Source organism: Ranitomeya variabilis, chromosome 2, assembly GCF_051348905.1.
Source record: "Ranitomeya variabilis isolate aRanVar5 chromosome 2, aRanVar5.hap1, whole genome shotgun sequence".
Lineage (NCBI taxonomy): Eukaryota > Metazoa > Chordata > Amphibia > Anura > Dendrobatidae > Ranitomeya > Ranitomeya variabilis.
In genome coordinates, this window is record NC_135233.1 from 385,868,063 (window position 1) to 385,886,356 (window position 18,294).

The 18,294-nt window shown below is 48.1% G+C and overlaps 1 protein-coding gene across 2 annotated transcripts in view; it reads left to right on the forward strand.

Annotated features, from left to right (window-relative positions):
* The first annotated feature begins 3,005 nt into the window (after positions 1-3,005).
* Positions 3,006-18,294, forward strand: part of LOC143806206 (class I histocompatibility antigen, F10 alpha chain-like) — a 32,331-nt gene continuing 17,042 nt past the window's right edge. Inside the window, exon 1 of one of the 2 annotated variants that reach the window (XM_077286333.1) lies at positions 3,006-3,240. In XM_077286333.1, coding sequence (XP_077142448.1) covers positions 3,192-3,240 — 49 coding nt within the window. In that variant the 5' untranslated portion in view covers positions 3,006-3,191. The remainder of the gene's footprint in view (positions 3,241-18,294) is intronic. The other variant, XM_077286334.1, reaches the window with a different exon arrangement.

Consider the following 18,294-nt stretch of genomic DNA (forward strand, 5'->3'; position numbering starts at 1 on the left):
TGATTGAGGGCTTGGCACATTTCCTGTCACCTGCAAAACTTTTGCGTATTTCTCGCAAGTCACATGCATGGTCCGTGTGTAATCCGTATTTTTCTTGCCCCCATAGACTTTCATTGGTGGATTTTTTGCACAATATGCTGACAAACGCAGCATGCTGCGATTTTCTACGCCCGTAAAATACGGTTGCGAAATATACGGCAGATAGGAGCTGCCCCATAGAGAATCATTGGTCCGTGTGCAATGCGTAGTTTTTGCGCCTCTCATAAGTCCGTAAAACTCTCTAGTGTGACCCCGGCCTAACAGACATGGCCGCACACAGTGCACTATGTGGCTGTGTCTGCTAGTAATGATGCAGCTGGGGCTACAAACAAGCTAAATTAAAGGGAACCTACCACCCCGTTTTTTAAAAATTAGATAAAAATAGTGTGAAATAGGGGCAGAGCTGGGCTTTACATTAGGGCCTTTTCAATGCCTTTACACCCCCGTTAGGCTGCCCAAATACCTTTGTGAAGTGGCCGTTTTCTGCTGTCACTCAAGTGGGTCAGGTCGGATGGGCGTGGTCACAGCGCTGTTTGTTCCCCAGGATCCTGCTCATCATTACGTTGGTGGCGTAGTGGTGTGCGCATGTCCAGCAGGCGAATCCACTGCCCAGGAGATGAATAACGGCGCGGTCTTCGCTATTCAGCCGTTTACCGGTGGGCGCGGCCATCTTTCCTGTGGCCGCGCCTGCGCAGATGGAGCGCTCTGCTGCCCGGGACTTCAAGAAAATGGCCGCGGGATTCCGCGCGTGCGCAGATGGAGATCGCGGCGGCCATTTTCCTGAAGCCCCGGGCAGCAGAGCGCTCCATCTGCGCAGGCGCGGCCACAGGAAAGATGGCCGCGCCCACCGGTAAACGGCTGAATAGCGAAGACCGCGCCGTTATTCATCTCCTGGGCAGTGGATTCGCCTGCTGGACATGCGCACACCACTACGCCACCAACGTAATGATGAGCAGGATCCTGGGGGACAAACAGCGCTGTGACCACGCCCATCCGACCTGACCCACTTGAGTGACAGCAGAAAACGGCCACTTCACAAAGGTATTTGGGCAACCTAACGGGGGTGTAAAGGCACCGAAAAGGCCCTAATGTAAAGCCCAGCTCTGCCCCTATTTCACACTATTTTTATCTAATTTTTAAAAAACGGGGTGGTAGGTTCCCTTTAAAGGCGCAGTGCTGGTCCGGCCGCCTCACTTCTAGCAGACACAACTGAACAGTTCACTCCGCGCGGCCATGTTTGTTGAAGTGACAGCAATCAAGCAGCACCGGCGGCCCTGCACAGCCACATGCCAGAGGAGCTGGACAGGAGACAGGCCAGGGACAGGTAAGCGAGGCTTGCTTCTTGCTTCTGCAGCGCCCCAGAGTCCTGGTCGTTGCAGTAATGTCGCTCTTCCACCAGGGGGAGTGATATTACGTCTGATGGTACTAAAGGAGTTAACCTTGCCAGGTATCACAGTCGCACACTACACTTCACACTCCAGTCCACCAGGGGGAGCAAAGGTACTATCTACTAGGCCACTCCTCACATACGGGTAAAACTGGTGGGTTGGATTGGAAGTTAGTCAGAAGCTACCTGGGTTTGACCCAGAGAGGACCTGTGAGGCAGACATGGGGAAAGGAGGAACATCTGAGCTGCAGACAGAGGGTCCCTGTCAGGAGTGGGATCCTGACAGAGGCCAAGCACGAGATAGAACGTTACGGAGCTGCGCCTGCACCCATTGCGGCAGCATCCTAAGAAAGGACACGAAGCGAATTGTATTGTGGAGAGTGAGAAATGAAGTCACAGCACAAGGAGATAATACCGGGAGGAGTTCTGCCCCAAGATCGGCAGCCTCCTTCTGAGGCGCGTAGCCGGTGGCCGGAACACCGAGGGAGTAATAGGCTCTACGCATTACTTCAGAGACCGGCAGGACAGTCAATTCCAAGTTGGCTGCCCGACCTTAATACCTATGAAGACACGAAGGCAAATTGTGGGAGAGGGGCGTCTCTTGGGTCCCTATAAATAAGCTCCAGGCCTACCCCGTCATACGGGTTGTCCTATCCATACCATCTGGGGGACAGAGAGAGAGAACATCAGGAACATCCACGAATGTTGTGAGGACTATCCCGTGGTGCTCAGCAGGGAGGTACTACAACACACAGGCGTTAGTAGGAAGGCTACTGATTTCCACCTGGATAAGGGAACTCTGGATGTGCCTTCAGACCAGCCGGACTCTGCCTGCCCTGTGAACGGTACTCTGGACTGTGGACCCTGAAGTCTTCAGTAAAAGGTAAAGAGACTGCAACCTTTGTGTCCGCGTTATTCATTGCGCCTTACAACGTCCACCATCACCACCTACACATCTGGGAAGCCCTGGGGGCATACTTCACCTGTGGGAAGGTATACCATCTAGCTGCCATTCCATCACCCCAGCGGACCCCTAGCAGCGTCGAATACCACAGGTGGCGTCACGAACACCGTACAAACTACTTCACTTTTAATTGGATTCCCCTCAGAAGGGCCACGGACCAGGTCGGGCCACCGTGACATCCCCCCCGAACCGAGAGAGATAGACCCGGTTCCGAGTACCCCATTGCCCTTACGTGGGGGCGATCCACTTCCCCATATTAAAAAATATTTAAAATGTGTTTGTCTGTGTATGTGCCTGTATGATGTACCCTTGTATGTCAGTGTGTAGGACTGTGGATATGTCCTATACCTGTGTCAGAGATTCTCAGCACGCTCTGTTTTTGGTGACACAAGTTTCTTTATTTTGTACCAACAAACAAAATTAATTGTGACTTTGAAGTAAGCGACAAAATAAGGACATTTCATCCCCACTGGGGAGTTTATGACAATGCCGTTTGGTACTTGGAATGGAAGGGATGTATTTGAAGGGGAAGAGTTGCAGTCGCTGCTGTGCTGTCTTGGTTTCCTTGCTGCTCCCGCGCCTACGTTTGCTGGATCTTTGCCACCCAGTTATCTCCTGCTCAGAACTTGCTGAATCACCTCATATTTTCCCTTTTTTCTTCCTTCTTCTAACTTTGCCAATCATCAGCTGATCACCTGCAGCCGCCTCAGCGCCTCCCAGCATTTACACACGATCTTATTACTTTCTGTTTCCTTCTCTGCTTCTTCCTGGTAGCTCTTTATACTTTTTTTCACCCACAAAATGGAGATTATGCTCGTCATCTTCCTGACTGTGCCTGCTGCGTTTTCTGGTGAGTATTTATGGAGAAGTCTTGGAGGTTCCTCTGCCAGAACCAGACCCCAGCGATCAGGTGATTGCCACTGGGTCATTATTTTAAGGGTTGTCCTGGACTGATAACTTTTGTAACACTCAGTTGTGACCTTGATTCTTAGTAACAGGTGCGGTCAGTAGACGATGCTGCTGTTACACATCTGTCTCAAAAACTACTTATCCCTAATTTGTATTTTCTTCCATGATTATAATAATTGCAAAACTGACATTGTTATAAAAACTGCAGCAAAAAGCAAACAGAACAAAAACTTCCCTGCACATTTGTATCTGACACAATGAGCACCGTGTAATACCCAATTTTTCTGCTTTGGTGCTAAAGGGAAATAAATCACTCAGTCAGATTGCTTGTAACATAGGGCAGGGTGCGGCCCGCTACGTCACTTCCTCCGGCCACTGGGCAGCTTCCCGGTGACAGGAATGCTTTGACCACCAGCCCCATTTTGCCAGTCACCGGTCACTGATGCCTTAAAAACTTGTCCCATAGTCCCACCAACCACCCCTGATGAAGCATTTGTGAAACGCATGTCTGGTGTTTGGTGTGTGAGCCTTTGTTTACTGCATGTGGAGCGCCCCCATAGGACCGTGGGGTACTCTGTACCGGGCCCTTCGGTTCTCGGCGGGGATGTCACGGTGGCTGAACCGGTTCGTGGCCCTAGGGACGTCCATGTGAATTAAGGGGAAAGGTCTTTAAAGGGATAATGTTCGTGACACCACCTGTGGTATTCGGTCAGGGTGACCGACACTGCTTAGGGGTCCGCTGGGGTGATGTGATGGCAGCTAGATGGTATACCTTCCCACAGGTGAAGTGTATCCCCAGGGCTTCCCAGAGTGTAGACGGTGGATGATGTGAGGCCCAGTGAATAATGAGGACACAAGGTTGCAGTCTCCTTACCTTTACTGAAGGCTTCAGCATCCACAGTCCAGAGCACAGATCACAGGGCAGGCAGAGTCCGGCCGGTCTGAAGGCAAATCCAGAGTCCCCTTATCCAGATGGAAATCAGTAGCCTTCCTCTAGCGCCTGGATGTTGTAGTACCTTACTGCTGAGCCTCTCATAAGGTCCTCACAACTGCTGTAGATGTTCTAGATGTTATGTCTTTCTCTCTGTTCCCCAGATGGATAGGAACAACCCGTATGACTGATGGCCTGAGGCTTTTTACAGGGACTCTAGCACGCCCCAGCCCCCACAAGTTGCCACCGTGCCTCTTGGGTATAGGTCGGGCAGGTAACATGGAATTATCTGTCCTGCCGGTCTTTGGAGCAAGGCTTGGAGACGATTGCTCCCTCGGTGTTTCGGCTACCGGATCCTGCGCCTCAGAAAGGAGGCAGCCTTTTACAGGGCAGAACTCCTTCTGGTTTCCTCTCCTTGTGCTATGACTTTGTTTCTCACCCTCTACAATACAACTCTCTTTCATGTCCTTTCTTAGGATGCTGCCGTACGTGGGGCAGGCGCAGCTCCGTGGCCTTCTGTCTAGGCCTCTGACAGGATCCCACCCCTGTCAGGGACCTCCTCTGTCTGCAGCTCTTTGATGTTCCTCCTCTCCAGTGGCGTATCCAGCGGGGGCAGCCGGGTCATGTGCCCCGGGTGCAGCCGACAGGGGGGCGCCAGCGGGCCGCCTGATAATGCGGCGGTCCAAGGAGGGGGTTGGCAGGGCCAGGGAGCGGGGGCTGTCTAATTATACTCACCTACTCCTGGCGCGGTCCCTGCAGGTCCCTGCTTCCCGGCTTCTTCCTGTACTGAGCGGTTACATGGTACCGCTCATTACAGTAATGAATATGCGGCTCGACCTCCCATATGGGTGGAGCCCCATATTCATTACTGTAATGAGCGGTAACGGTGACCGCTCAGTACAGGAAGAAGCAGCAGCACCGGGGAAGCAGGGACTGCACCACGCCAGGAGCAGGTGAGTATAACGGGGAGGGGAGCGCTGCGCGATATTCACCTGCTCCTCGTTCCAGTCGCCGTCCGTCTTCTGCAGTGACGCTGAGGTCAGAGGGCGCGATGACGTAGTTAATGCGCGCCCTCTGCCTAAACGTCAGTGCAGAGGAGGCGAAAGATGGAGCGGCGGCTGTAACGAAGTCAGGTGAATATTGAAAGTGCGGGGGCCTGAGCGACGGAGAGGTGAGTATGCGATTTTTATAGCAGTAACAGCAAATGGGGCAAATATCTGTATGGGGCATCTTATGGGGCCATAACATTTGTGCAGCACTATATGGGGCCATAATGTTTGTGCAGCGCTATATGGGGGCCATAATGTTTGTGGAGCACTACATGGGGGCCATAATGTTTGTGGAGCACTATATGGGGGCCATAATGTTTGTGGAGCACTATATGGGGGCCATAATGTTTGTGCAGCACTATTTGGGGGCCATAATGTTTGTGCAGCACTATATGGGGGCCATAATGTTTGTGCAGCACTATATGGGGGCCATAATGCTTGTGCAGCACTATATGGGGGCCATAATGTTTGTGCAGCACTATATGGGGGCCATAATGTTTGTGCAGCACTATATGGGGGCCATAATGCTTTTGCAGCACTATATGGGGGCCATAATGTTTGTGCAGCACTATATGGGGGCCATAATGCTTGTGCAGCACTATATGGGGGCCATAATGTTTGTACAGCACTATATGGGGGCCATAATGTTTGTGCAGCACTATATGGGGGCCATAAAGTTTGTGCAGCACTATATGGGGGCCATAACGTTTGTGCAGCACTATATGGGGGCCATAATGTTTGTGCAGCACTATATGGGGCCATAACGTTTGTGCAGCACTATATGGGGCAAGTGTCTGTATGGAGCATCTTATGGGGCCATAACTTTTGTGCAGCACTATAACGGGGCAAGTGTCTGTATGGAGCATCTTATGGGGCCATAACGTTTGTGCAGCACTATATGGGGCAAGTGTCTGTATAGAGCATCTTATGGGGCCATAACGTTTGTGCAGCACTATAACGGGTGCAAGTGTCTGTATGGGGCATCTATGGGGCCATAACGTTTGTGCAGCACTATAACGGGGCAAGTGTCTGTATAGAGCATCTTATGGGGCCATAACGTTTGTGCAGCACTATAACGGGGCAAGTGTCTGTATGGGGCATCTATGGGGCCATAACGTTTGTGCAGCACTATATGGGGCAAGTGTCTGTATAGAGCATCTTATGGGGCCATAACGTTTGTGCGGCACTATAATGGGGCAAGTGTCTGTATAGAGCATCTTATGGGGCCATAACGTTTGTGCAGCACTATATGGGGCAAGTATCTGTATAGAGCATCTTATGGGGCCATAACGTTTGTGCAGTACTATAATGGGGCAAGTGTCTGTATAGAGCATCTTATGGGGCCATAACGTTTGTGCAGCACTATAACGGGGCAAGTGTCTGTATAGAGCATCTTATGGGGCCATAACGTTTGTGCAGCACTATAACAGGGCAAGTGTCTGTATAGAGCATCTTATGGGGCCATAACGTTTGTGCAGCACTATAATGGGGCAAGTGTCTGTATAGAGCATCTTATGGGGCCATAACGTTTGTGCAGCACTATAATGGCGCAAGTGTCTGTATAGAGCATCTTATGGGGCTATAACGTTTGTGCAGCACTATAATGGGGCAAGTGCCTGTATAGAGCATCTTATGGGGCCATAACGTTTGTGCAGCACTATAATGGGGCAAGTGTCTGTATGGAGCATCTTAGGGGGCCATAACGTTTGTGCAGCACTATAATGGGGCAAGTGTCTGTATGGGGCATCCTATGGGGCCATAACGTTTGTGCAGCACTATAATGGGGCAAGTGTCTGTATGGAGTATCTTATGGGGCCATAACGTTTGTGCAGCACTATAACGGGGCAAGTGCCTGTATAGAGCATCTTATGGGGCCATAACGTTTGTGCAGCACTATAATGGGGCAAGTGTCTGTATGGAGCATCTTATGGGGCCATAACGTTTGTGCAGCACTATAACGGGGCAAGTGTCTGTATAGAGCATCTTCTGGGGCCATAACGTTTGTGCAGCACTATAACGGGGCAAGTGTCTGTATGGGGCATCTATGGGGCCATAACGTTTGTGCAGCACTATAACGGGGCAAGTGTCTGTATAGAGCATCTTCTGGGGCCATAATGTTTGTGCAGCACTATAACGGGGCAAGTGTCTGTATGGGGCATCTATGGGGCCATAACGTTTGTGCAGCACTATAACGGGGCAAGTGTCTGTATGGGGCATCTATGGGGCCATAACGTTTGTGCAGCACTATAACGGGGCAAGTGTCTGTATAGAGCATCTTATGGGGCCATAACGTTTGTGCAGCACTATAACGGGGCAAGTGTCTGTATGGGGCATCTATGGGGCCATAACGTTTGTGCAGCACTATAACGGGGCAAGTGTCTGTATGGGGCATCTATGGGGCCATAACGTTTGTGCAGCACTATAACGGGGCAAGTGTCTGTATAGAGCATCTTATGGGGCCATAACGTTTGTGCAGCACTATAACGGGGCAAGTGTCTGTATGGGGCATCTATGGGGCCATAACGTTTGTGCAGCACTATATGGGGCAAGTGTCTGTATAGAGCATCTTATGGGGCCATAACGTTTGTGCGGCACTATATGGGGCAAGTATCTGTATAGAGCATCTTATGGGGCCATAACGTTTGTGCAGTACTATAATGGGGCAAGTATCTGTATAGAGCATCTTATGGGGCCATAACGTTTGTACAGCACTATAATGGGGCAAGTATCTGTATAGAGCATCTTATGGGGCCATAACGTTTGTGCAGCACTATAACGGGGCAAGTGTCTGTATAGAGCATCTTATGGGGCCATAACGTTTGTGCAGCACTATAACGGGGCAAGTGTCTGGGGCATCTATGGGGCCATAACGTTTGTGCAGCACTATAACGGGGCAAGTGTCTGTATAGAGCATCTTATGGGGCCATAACATTTGTGCAGCACTATAACGGGGCAAGTGTCTGTATGGGGCATCTTATGGGGCCATATGTCATGGTTCCCAATGGCAAGGGAACGTAAAAAACACATAAGTAACGAACGAGCTCTCGGGTGATGGAAACTCGAGTTGACCGTGAGCTAAATCTACCACACAACTAACAGTAGCCAGGGAGCATACCTACGGCTTCCTATATGCCACGCGCCAGCCGGAGGACTAACTACGCCTGGTAGAGGAAGAAACAGACCTGGCTTACCTCTAGGGAAATACCCCAAAAGATGATAGCAGCCTCCCACATGTAATAACGGTGAATTAAGAGGAAAAGACATACACAGTATGAAAGTAGATTTAGCAAAGAGAGGTCCACTTACTAGATAGCAGAAGGATACAAAAGAGGACTTCACGGTCAACTGAAAACCCTTTCAAAAACCATCCTGAAATTACTTTAAGACTCCTGTGTCAACTCATGACACAGGAGTGGAAATTTCAGCCCGCAAGAGCTTCCAGCTACAGAGAATTACAAAAACTGCAAACTGGACAAAAGGTACAAAACAAAAGGACAAAGTCCACTTAGCTGATCAGCAGACTAGTAGCAGGAACATGCAACCGAAGGCTCTGGTTACAATGATGACCGGCAAGGAAATGACTGGAGAGCAAGGCTAAATAGGAAACTCCCAAACACTGATGGAAGCAGGTGAACAGAAGAAGCAAAGTGCAAACAAGTCACCAGTACCACCAGCAACCACCAGGGGAGCCCAAAAAGCGGATACACAACAGTACCCTCCCCTTAAGGAGGGGGCACCGAACCCTCACAAGAACCGCCAGGGCGATCTGGATGAGCCCTATGAAAGGCACGAACCAAATCCGAGGCATGAACATCAGAGGCAGTTACCCAAGAATTATCTTCCTGACCATAGCCTTTCCATTTAACCAGATATTGAAGTCTCCGTCTGGAAATACGGGAGTCCAAGATCTTCTCCACGACGTACTCCAATTCACCCTCCACCAGCACAGGAGCAGGAGGTTCAGTAGAAGGAACCACCGGTACCTCATATCTCCGCAACAACGACCGATGGAACACATTATGGATAGCGAAAGATGCCGGGAGGTCCAAACGAAAGGAAACAGGGTTAAGAATCTCCAAAATCCTATAAGGACCGATGAACCGAGGCTTAAATTTGGGAGAAGAAACTCTCATAGGGACAAAACGGGAAGACAACCACACCAAGTCCCCAACGCGAAGGTGGGGACCAACACGAGGACGACAGTTAGCAAACTGCTGAGTCCTCTCCTGGGACAATTCCAAATTATCCACCACTTGTCCCCAAATCCGATGCAACCGATCCACCATCGCATCCACTCCAGGACAATCCGAAGATTCAACCTGACCAGATGAAAAACGCGGATGAAACCCTGAATTGCAAAAGAAAGGAGAAACCAAAGTGGCAGAACTAGCCCGATTATTAAGAGCAAACTCCGCCAACGGCAGAAAGGCAACCCAATCATCCTGATCCGCAGACACAAAACACCTCAAATAAGTCTCCAAAGTTTGATTAGTTCGCTCCGTCTGGCCATTGGTCTGAGGATGGAATGCAGACGAAAAGGACAAATCAATGCCCAACCTGGCACAGACTGCCCGCCAAAATCTAGACACGAACTGGGTACCCCTGTCAGAAACGATGTTTTCCGGAATACCATGCAAGCGAACCACATTTTGAAAAAACAGAGGGACCAACTCAGATGAGGAAGGCAACTTAGGCAATGGCACCAAATGAACCATTTTAGAAAAACGGTCACACACCACCCAGATGACAGACATCTTCTGAGAAACAGGGAGATCCGAGATAAAGTCCATAGAGATGTGCGTCCAAGGCCTCTTCGGAATAGGCAAGGGCAACAACAACCCACTAGCCCTAGAACAACAAGGCTTGGCCCGAGCACACACATCGCAAGACTGCACAAAAACACGCACATCTCGAGACAAGGAAGGCCACCAGAAGGATCTAGCCACCAAATCTCTGGTGCCAAAAATTCCCGGATGACCTGCCAGAGTAGAAGAATGAACTTCCGAGATGACTCTAGTGGTCCACTCGTCAGGAACAAACAGTCTACCAGACGGACAACGATCAGGTCTATCCGCCTGAAATTCTTGCAAAGCACGTCGCAAATCTGGAGAGACAGCAGACAAAACCACTCCATCCTTAAGGACACCAGCAGGTTCAGAATTCCCAGGAGAGTCAGGCTCAAAACTCCTAGAAAGAGCATCTGCTTTCACATTCCTAGAACCCGGTAAGTACGAGACCACAAAATTAAACCGGGAAAAGAACAACGACCAACGTGCCTGTCTAGGATTCAGGCGCCTGGCAGACTCCAAATAAATTAAATTCTTGTGATCAGTCAAAACTACCACCTGATGTCTGGCACCCTCAAGCCAATGACGCCACTCCTCAAATGCCCACTTCATGGCCAAAAGCTCCCGATTACCAACATCATAGTTTCGCTCGGCGGCCGAAAATTTTCGCAAAAAGAATGCACAAGGTCTCATCACTGAGCAGTCGGAACTTTTCTGCGACAAAACCGCTCCCGCTCCGATCTCGGAAGCATCGACCTCAACCTGAAAGGGAAGAGAAACATCAGGCTGGCGCAACACAGGGGCAGACAAAAAGCGGCGCTTAAGCTCCCGAAAGGCCTCCACGGCAGCAGGGGACCAATTGGCAACATCAGCACCCTTTTTAGTCAAATCCGTCAGAGGTTTAGCAACGCCAGAAAAACCAGCTATAAATCGACGATAAAAATTAGCAAAGCCCAAGAATTTCTGGAGACTCTTCAGAGAAGTAGGCTGCGTCCAGTCGTAAATAGCCCGAACCTTGACAGGGTCCATCTCAATAGAAGAAGGGGAAAAAATATACCCCAAAAATGAAATTTTTTGAACCCCAAAAACACACTTTGAACCCTTTACACACAAAGAATTCTCCCGCAAAACCTGAAAAACCCTCCTGACCTGCTGAACATGAGACTCCCAGTCATCAGAAAGAATCAAAATATCATCCAAGTACACAATCATAAATTTATCCAAATATTCCCGGAAAATATCATGCATTAAGGACTGAAAGACAGAAGGTGCATTAGAAAGGCCGAAAGGCATTACCAAATACTCAAAATGGCCCTCAGGCGTATTAAATGCGGTCTTCCACTCATCCCCCTGCTTAATTCGCACCAAATTATACGCCCCACGAAGATCAATCTTAGAGAACCACTTAGCCCCCCTTATGCGAGCAAACAAATCAGTCAGCAAAGGCAACGGATACTGATATTTGACTGTAATTTTATTCAGGAGACGATAATCAATACAAGGCCTCAGAGAGCCATCCTTTTTAGAGACAAGAAAAAACCGGCTCCTAAAGGTGATGAAGAAGGACGAATATGTCCCTTTTCCAGGGACTCCTTAATATACTCGCGCATAGCAGCATGTTCAGGTACAGATAGGTTAAACAAACGACCCTTTGGAAATTTACTGCCAGGAATCAGATCTATGGCGCAATCACAATCCCTGTGAGGAGGGAGTGAACCAATCTTAGGCTCTTCAAAAATATCACGAAAATCAGACAAAAATGCCGGAATCTCAGATGGAATAGATGACGAAATGGACACCATAGGAGTGTCCCCATGAGCCCCCCGACATCCCCAGCTTAACACAGACATAGCCTTCCAGTCAAGGACTGGGTTATGAGATTGTAACCATGGTAATCCAAGCACCAAAACATCATGTAAATTGTACAACACAAGGAAGCGAATCACCTCCTGATGGTCTGGAGTCATACGCATAGTCACTTGCGTCCAGAACTGTGGTTTATTACAAGCCAAAGGTGTAGAATCAATACCCTTCAGAGGTATAGGGACTTCCAGAGGCTCTAAATCAAACCCACAGCGCCTGGCAAAGGACCAGTCCATAAGACTCAGAGCGGCGCCCGAGTCCACATAGGCATCCACGGTAATAACTGATAATGAACAAATCAAGGTTACAGACAAAATAAATTTGGACTGTAAAGTGCCAATTGAAATGGACTTGTCAACCTTCCTAGTACGCTTAGAGCATGCCGATATAACATGAGCAGAATCACCACAATAGAAGCATAACCCATTTTTACGCCTATAATTCTGCCGCTCGCTTCTGGACATAACTCTGTCACATTGCATTTTCTCTGGCGTCTCTTCAGAAGATACCGCCAAATGGTGCACGGGTTTGCGCTCCCGCAAACGCCGATCAATCTGAATTGCCATTGTCATGGTCTCATTCAGACCTGTAGGCGCAGGGAACCCGACCATAACATCTTTAACGGCATCAGAAAGGCCCTCTCTGAAATTTGCCGCTAAGGCGCACTCATTCCACTGAGTAAGCACAGACCACCTACGAAATTTTTGGCAGTATATCTCCGCTTCATCTTGCCCTTGAGATAGGGCTATCAAAGCTTTTTCAGCTTGAATCTCCAAATTAGGTTCCTCATAAAGCAACCCTAAAGCCAGGAAAAACGCATCCACATTGAGCAACGCAGGATCCCCTGGTGCCAATGAAAATGCCCAATTTTGAGGGTCACCTCGCAGCAAAGAGATTACAATCTTAACCTGCTGGACAGGATCTCCTGAGGAGTGAGGTCTGAGAGAAAGGAATAATTTACAATTATATTTGAAATTCAAAAACCGAGATCTATCTCCGGAAAACACCTCTGGTGTAGGGATTTTAGGTTCAGAAATAGGAGCATGTATAACAAAATCTTGTAAATTTTGAACCTTCGTAGCAAGATTATTTAAACCTGCAGCCAAACTCTGGACATCCATGTTAAACAGCTAAGGTCAGAGCCATTCAAGGGTTAAGAGGAGGTAAGAAGCAGCTAGACAGCAATTAAGGGCTAGGCAGCAAAACTCTGAGGGAAAGAAAAAAAAATAAAAATTCCCTTCAACACTTCTTTTTCTCCTGCTTCAGCCCAAACAATTAACACTTTGACGGCCGGTCATACTGTCATGGTTCCCAATGGCAAGGGAACGTAAAAAACACATAAGTAACGAACGAGCTCTCGGGTGATGGAAACTCGAGTTGACCGTGAGCTAAATCTACCACACAACTAACAGTAGCCAGGGAGCATACCTACGGCTTCCTATATGCCACGCACCAGCCGGAGGACTAACTACGCCTGGTAGAGGAAGAAACAGACCTGGCTTACCTCTAGGGAAATACCCCAAAAGATGATAGCAGCCTCCCACATGTAATAACGGTGAATTAAGAGGAAAAGACATACACAGTATGAAAGTAGATTTAGCAAAGAGAGGTCCACTTACTAGATAGCAGAAGGATACAAAAGAGGACTTCACGGTCAACTGAAAACCCTTTCAAAAACCATCCTGAAATTACTTTAAGACTCCTGTGTCAACTCATGACACAGGAGTGGCAATTTCAGCCCGCAAGAGCTTCCAGCTACAGAGAATTACAAAAACTGCAAACTGGACAAAAGGTACAAAACAAAAGGACAAAGTCCACTTAGCTGATCAGCAGACTAGTAGCAGGAACATGCAACCGAAGGCTCTGGTTACAATGATGACCGGCAAGGAAATGACTGGAGAGCAAGGCTAAATAGGAAACTCCCAAACACTGATGGAAGCAGGTGAACAGAAGAAGCAAAGTGCAAACAAGTCACCAGTACCACCAGCAACCACCAGGGGAGCCCAAAAAGCGGATACACAACAGCCATAACGTTTGTGCAGCACTATAATGGGGCAAGTATCTGTATAGAGCATCTTATGGGGCCATAACGTTTGTGCAGCACTATAACGGGGCAAGTGTCTGTATAGAGCATCTTATGGGGCCATAACGTTTGTGCAGCACTATAACGGGGCAAGTGTCTGTATGGGGCATCTATGGGGCCATAACGTTTGTGCAGCACTATAACGGGGCAAGTGTCTGTATAGAGCATCTTATGGGGCCATAACGTTTGTGCAGCACTATAACGGGGCAAGTGTCTGTATGGGGCATCTATGGGGCCATAACGTTTGTGCAGCACTATATGGGGCAAGTGGCTGTATAGAGCATCTTATGGGGCCATAACGTTTGTGCGGCACTATAATGGGGCAAGTGTCTGTATAGAGCATCTTATGGGGCCATAATGTTTGTGCAGCACTATATGGGGCAAGTATCTGTATAGAGCATCTTATGGGGCCATAACATTTGTGCAGTACTATAATGGGGCAAGTGTCTGTATAGAGCATCTTATGGGGCCATAACGTTTGTGCAGCACTATAATGGGGCAAGTGTCTGTATAGAGCATCTTATGGGGCCATAACGTTTGTGCAGCACTATAACGGGGCAAGTGCCTGTATAGAGCATCTTATGGGGCCATAACGTTTGTGCAGCACTATAATGGGGCAAGTGTCTGTATGGAGCATCTTATGGGGCCATAACGTTTGTGCAGCACTATAATGGGGCAAGTGTCTGTATAGAGCATCTTATGGGGCCATAACGTTTGTGCAGCACTATAATGGCGCAAGTGTCTGTATAGAGCATCTTATGGGGCCATAACGTTTGTGCAGCACTATAATGGGGCAAGTGCCTGTATAGAGCATCTTATGGGGCCATAACGTTTGTGCAGCACTATAATGGGGCAAGTGTCTGTATGGGGCATCCTATGGGGCCATAACGTTTGTGCAGCACTATAATGGGGCAAGTGTCTGTATGGAGTATCTTATGGGGCCATAACGTTTGTGCAGCACTATAACGGGGCAAGTGCCTGTATAGAGCATCTTATGGGGCCATAACGTTTGTGCAGCACTATAATGGGGCAAGTGTCTGTATGGAGCATCTTATGGGGCCATAACGTTTGTGCAGCACTATAACGGGGCAAGTGTCTGTATAGAGCATCTTATGGGGCCATAACGTTTGTGCAGCACTATAATGGGGCAAGTGCCTGTATAGAGCATCTTATGGGGCCATAACGTTTGTGCAGCACTATAATGGGGCAAGTGTCTGTATGGAGCATCTTAGGGGGCCATAACGTTTGTGCAGCACTATAATGGCGCAAGTGTCTGTATAGAGCATCTTATGGGGCCATAACGTTTGTGCAGCACTATAATGGCGCAAGTGCCTGTATAGAGCATCTTATGGGGCCATAACGTTTGTGCAGCACTATAATGGGGCAAGTGTCTGTATGGAGCATCTTAGGGGGCCATAACGTTTGTGCAGCACTATAATGGGGCAAGTGTCTGTATGGGGCCATAACGTTTGTGCAGCACTATATGGGGCAAGTGTCTGTATAGAGCATCTTATGGGGCCATAACGTTTGTGCAGCACTATATGGGGCAAGTGTCTGTATAGAGCATCTTATGGGGCCATAACGTTTGTGCAGCACTATAATGGGGCAAGTGTCTGTATGGGGCATCCTATGGGGCCATAACGTTTGTGCAGCACTATATGGGGCAAGTGTCTGTATAGAGCATCTTATGGGGCCATAACGTTTGTGCAGCACTATATGGGGCAAGTGTCTGTATAGAGTATCTTATGGGCGTTTGTGCAGCACTATAACGGGGCAAGTGTCTGTATGGGGCATCTTATGGGGCCATAATCAACGTTTCTGCAGCACTATATTGGGCAAATGTGTCTATGGAGCATCTTATGTCTCATTATTAACCTTTATGCAGGATTATATGGGGCTCCTGATAAAATATGGATATTCAAAAACACTTAACCTACTGATGTCTCAATTCATTTTACTTTTATTGGTATCTATTTTAACATTATGGAGATTCAGGAATGTACCTTGGCTTGGTCATACAGTTTCAATAGAGTTAAGGTTCAAATGGGGGAGGATGGGGCGCCAAACTGATCCTTTGCCCCGGGTGCTGGAAAGGCTAGATACACCTCTGCTCCTTCCCTCTGGCTGCCCGACAGGGTGCTGCGTGGATGAAGCCCAGTCAGCTTCTCTCTAACTTCCTATCCAGCCCACCAGTTTTACCTAACTGTGAGGAGTGCCCTAATAAATAGGAGCGTAGCTCCTCCTGGCGGCCTGGAGTGTGAAGTGTGTTGTATGGTTTGTGATACCTGGTAAAGAGATCTCCTTTATTGCCTTCAGACGTAACATCACTCCCCCTGGTGGAAGAATGACATTACTGCAACGACCAGAACTCTGGGGCGCTGCACATGCACTTTGCACTTCATGAGATTCAATATGTGAGAATAATTTCACTTTCCGCTCCATCTGTATACACTGTGTGAGAACGACTCTGTACTTCCACAGGAATTCCTCTGGGTTTTAGTGCCTTCTTACTATTGGGGCTCCCTCACTGGCTCAGCCCAACTCACCAATTTCTCCTTGTGTCTGTTCATTTGGATATTTATACCTGCTTATTAACCCCTCACCCTCTGCTAGTTTTTACCTTCCTGACCACTGTCACTTTAAGTGGTAATAACTTTGGAACTCTTCAACAGATCCCACTGATTGTGAAACTGTTTTTTCGTGAAATATTGTACTTCATGTAAGGCCGGGATCACACATACGCGTGATACGGCCGAGTCTCGCAGGTGAAATCCCTCCTCTGGCGCTGGCACTTGGGAGCGGAGAGTGCAGCTCCATGTGTTGCTCCCGCGTATGTGTGATCCCGGCCTTAGTGGTAAATTTAAGATGATATTTCTTGTGCTAATTTGAAAAAGTATCCGAAATTTTGCAAAAATGTAGCAATTTTTCAAACTTTTAATTTTTATGCCCCTAAACCAGAGAGTTCTGTCCCATAAAATTGTTAATAAATAATATTTCCGACAGGTCTACTTTACATCAGCGCAATTTTTTTTGTTAGAAGGATTAACAGTTTATCAGCAATTTCTTATTTACACAACCAATTTTTTAGGGACTACATGACATTTGAAGTGACTTTGAGGGGTCTATATGACATAAAGTAAACAAAAGTGACACCATTCTAAAAACTGCACCCCTCAAACTGCCCAAAACCACATTCAAGAAGTTAATTAACCTTTCAGGTGCTTCACAGGAACTAAAGCAATGTGGAGGGAAACATTTTTACTTTTTCCCAAAAATCAGAAAAGTTATTTTAGCCCCAAATTTTGCATTTTCACAAAAGTAACAGGAGAAAATGCACAATGCAATTTGTTGTGCAATTTCTCCTCAGTTCGCAGATACCCCATATGTGGTGGAAAACTACTGTTTGGGCGCACGGCAGAGCTGAGAAGGAAAGGATTGCTATTTGACTTTTTGAACGCAAAATTGTCTGAAATCATTAGAGGATGCCATGTCCCATTTGGAAACTAGATCCCACAAGGAATTCATCTAGATATGTGGTGAGCCCCAGATGCTTCACAGAATTTTATTTGAGCAGAAGATATAAAAAAAATCATATTTTTCCCACAAAAATGTTGTTCTAGGCCCAATTTTTTTATTTTTACAAGAGTAACAGTAATTCTGGAGCTTAATTTTGGCTGGAATAGATTGTGGATGCCATGTCACATTTGATGAGCCCCTGACATGCCAAAATAGAGGAAACCTCAACAAATGACCCCATTTTGGAAACTGCGCCTCTTAACCCCTTTCTGACCTCGGACGGGATAGTATGTCCGAGGTCAGATCCCCTGCTTTGATGCAGGGCTCCGGCGGTGAGCCCGCATCAAAGCCGGGACATGTCAGCTGTTTTGAACAGCTGACATGTGCCCGCAATAGCGACGGGTGAAATCGCGATTCACCCGCCGTTATTAACTAGTTAAATGCCGCTGTCAAATGCTGACAGCGGCATTTAACTGGCGCTTCCGGCCGGGTGGCCGGAAATAAGTGCATCGCCGACCCCCGTCACGTGATCGGGGGTCAGCGATGTGTCAGAATGGTAACCATAGAGGTCCTTGAGACCTCTATGGTTACTGATCCCGGCTAGCTGTGAGCGCCACCCTGTGGTCGGCGCTCATAGCAAGCCTGTTGTTAAGCTACATAGCAGCGATCTGATGATCGCTGCTATGTAGCAGTGCTGATCGAGTTGTGCCAGCTTCTAGCCTCCCATGGAGGCTATGAAAGCATGGCAAAAGTAAAAAATAAAAAG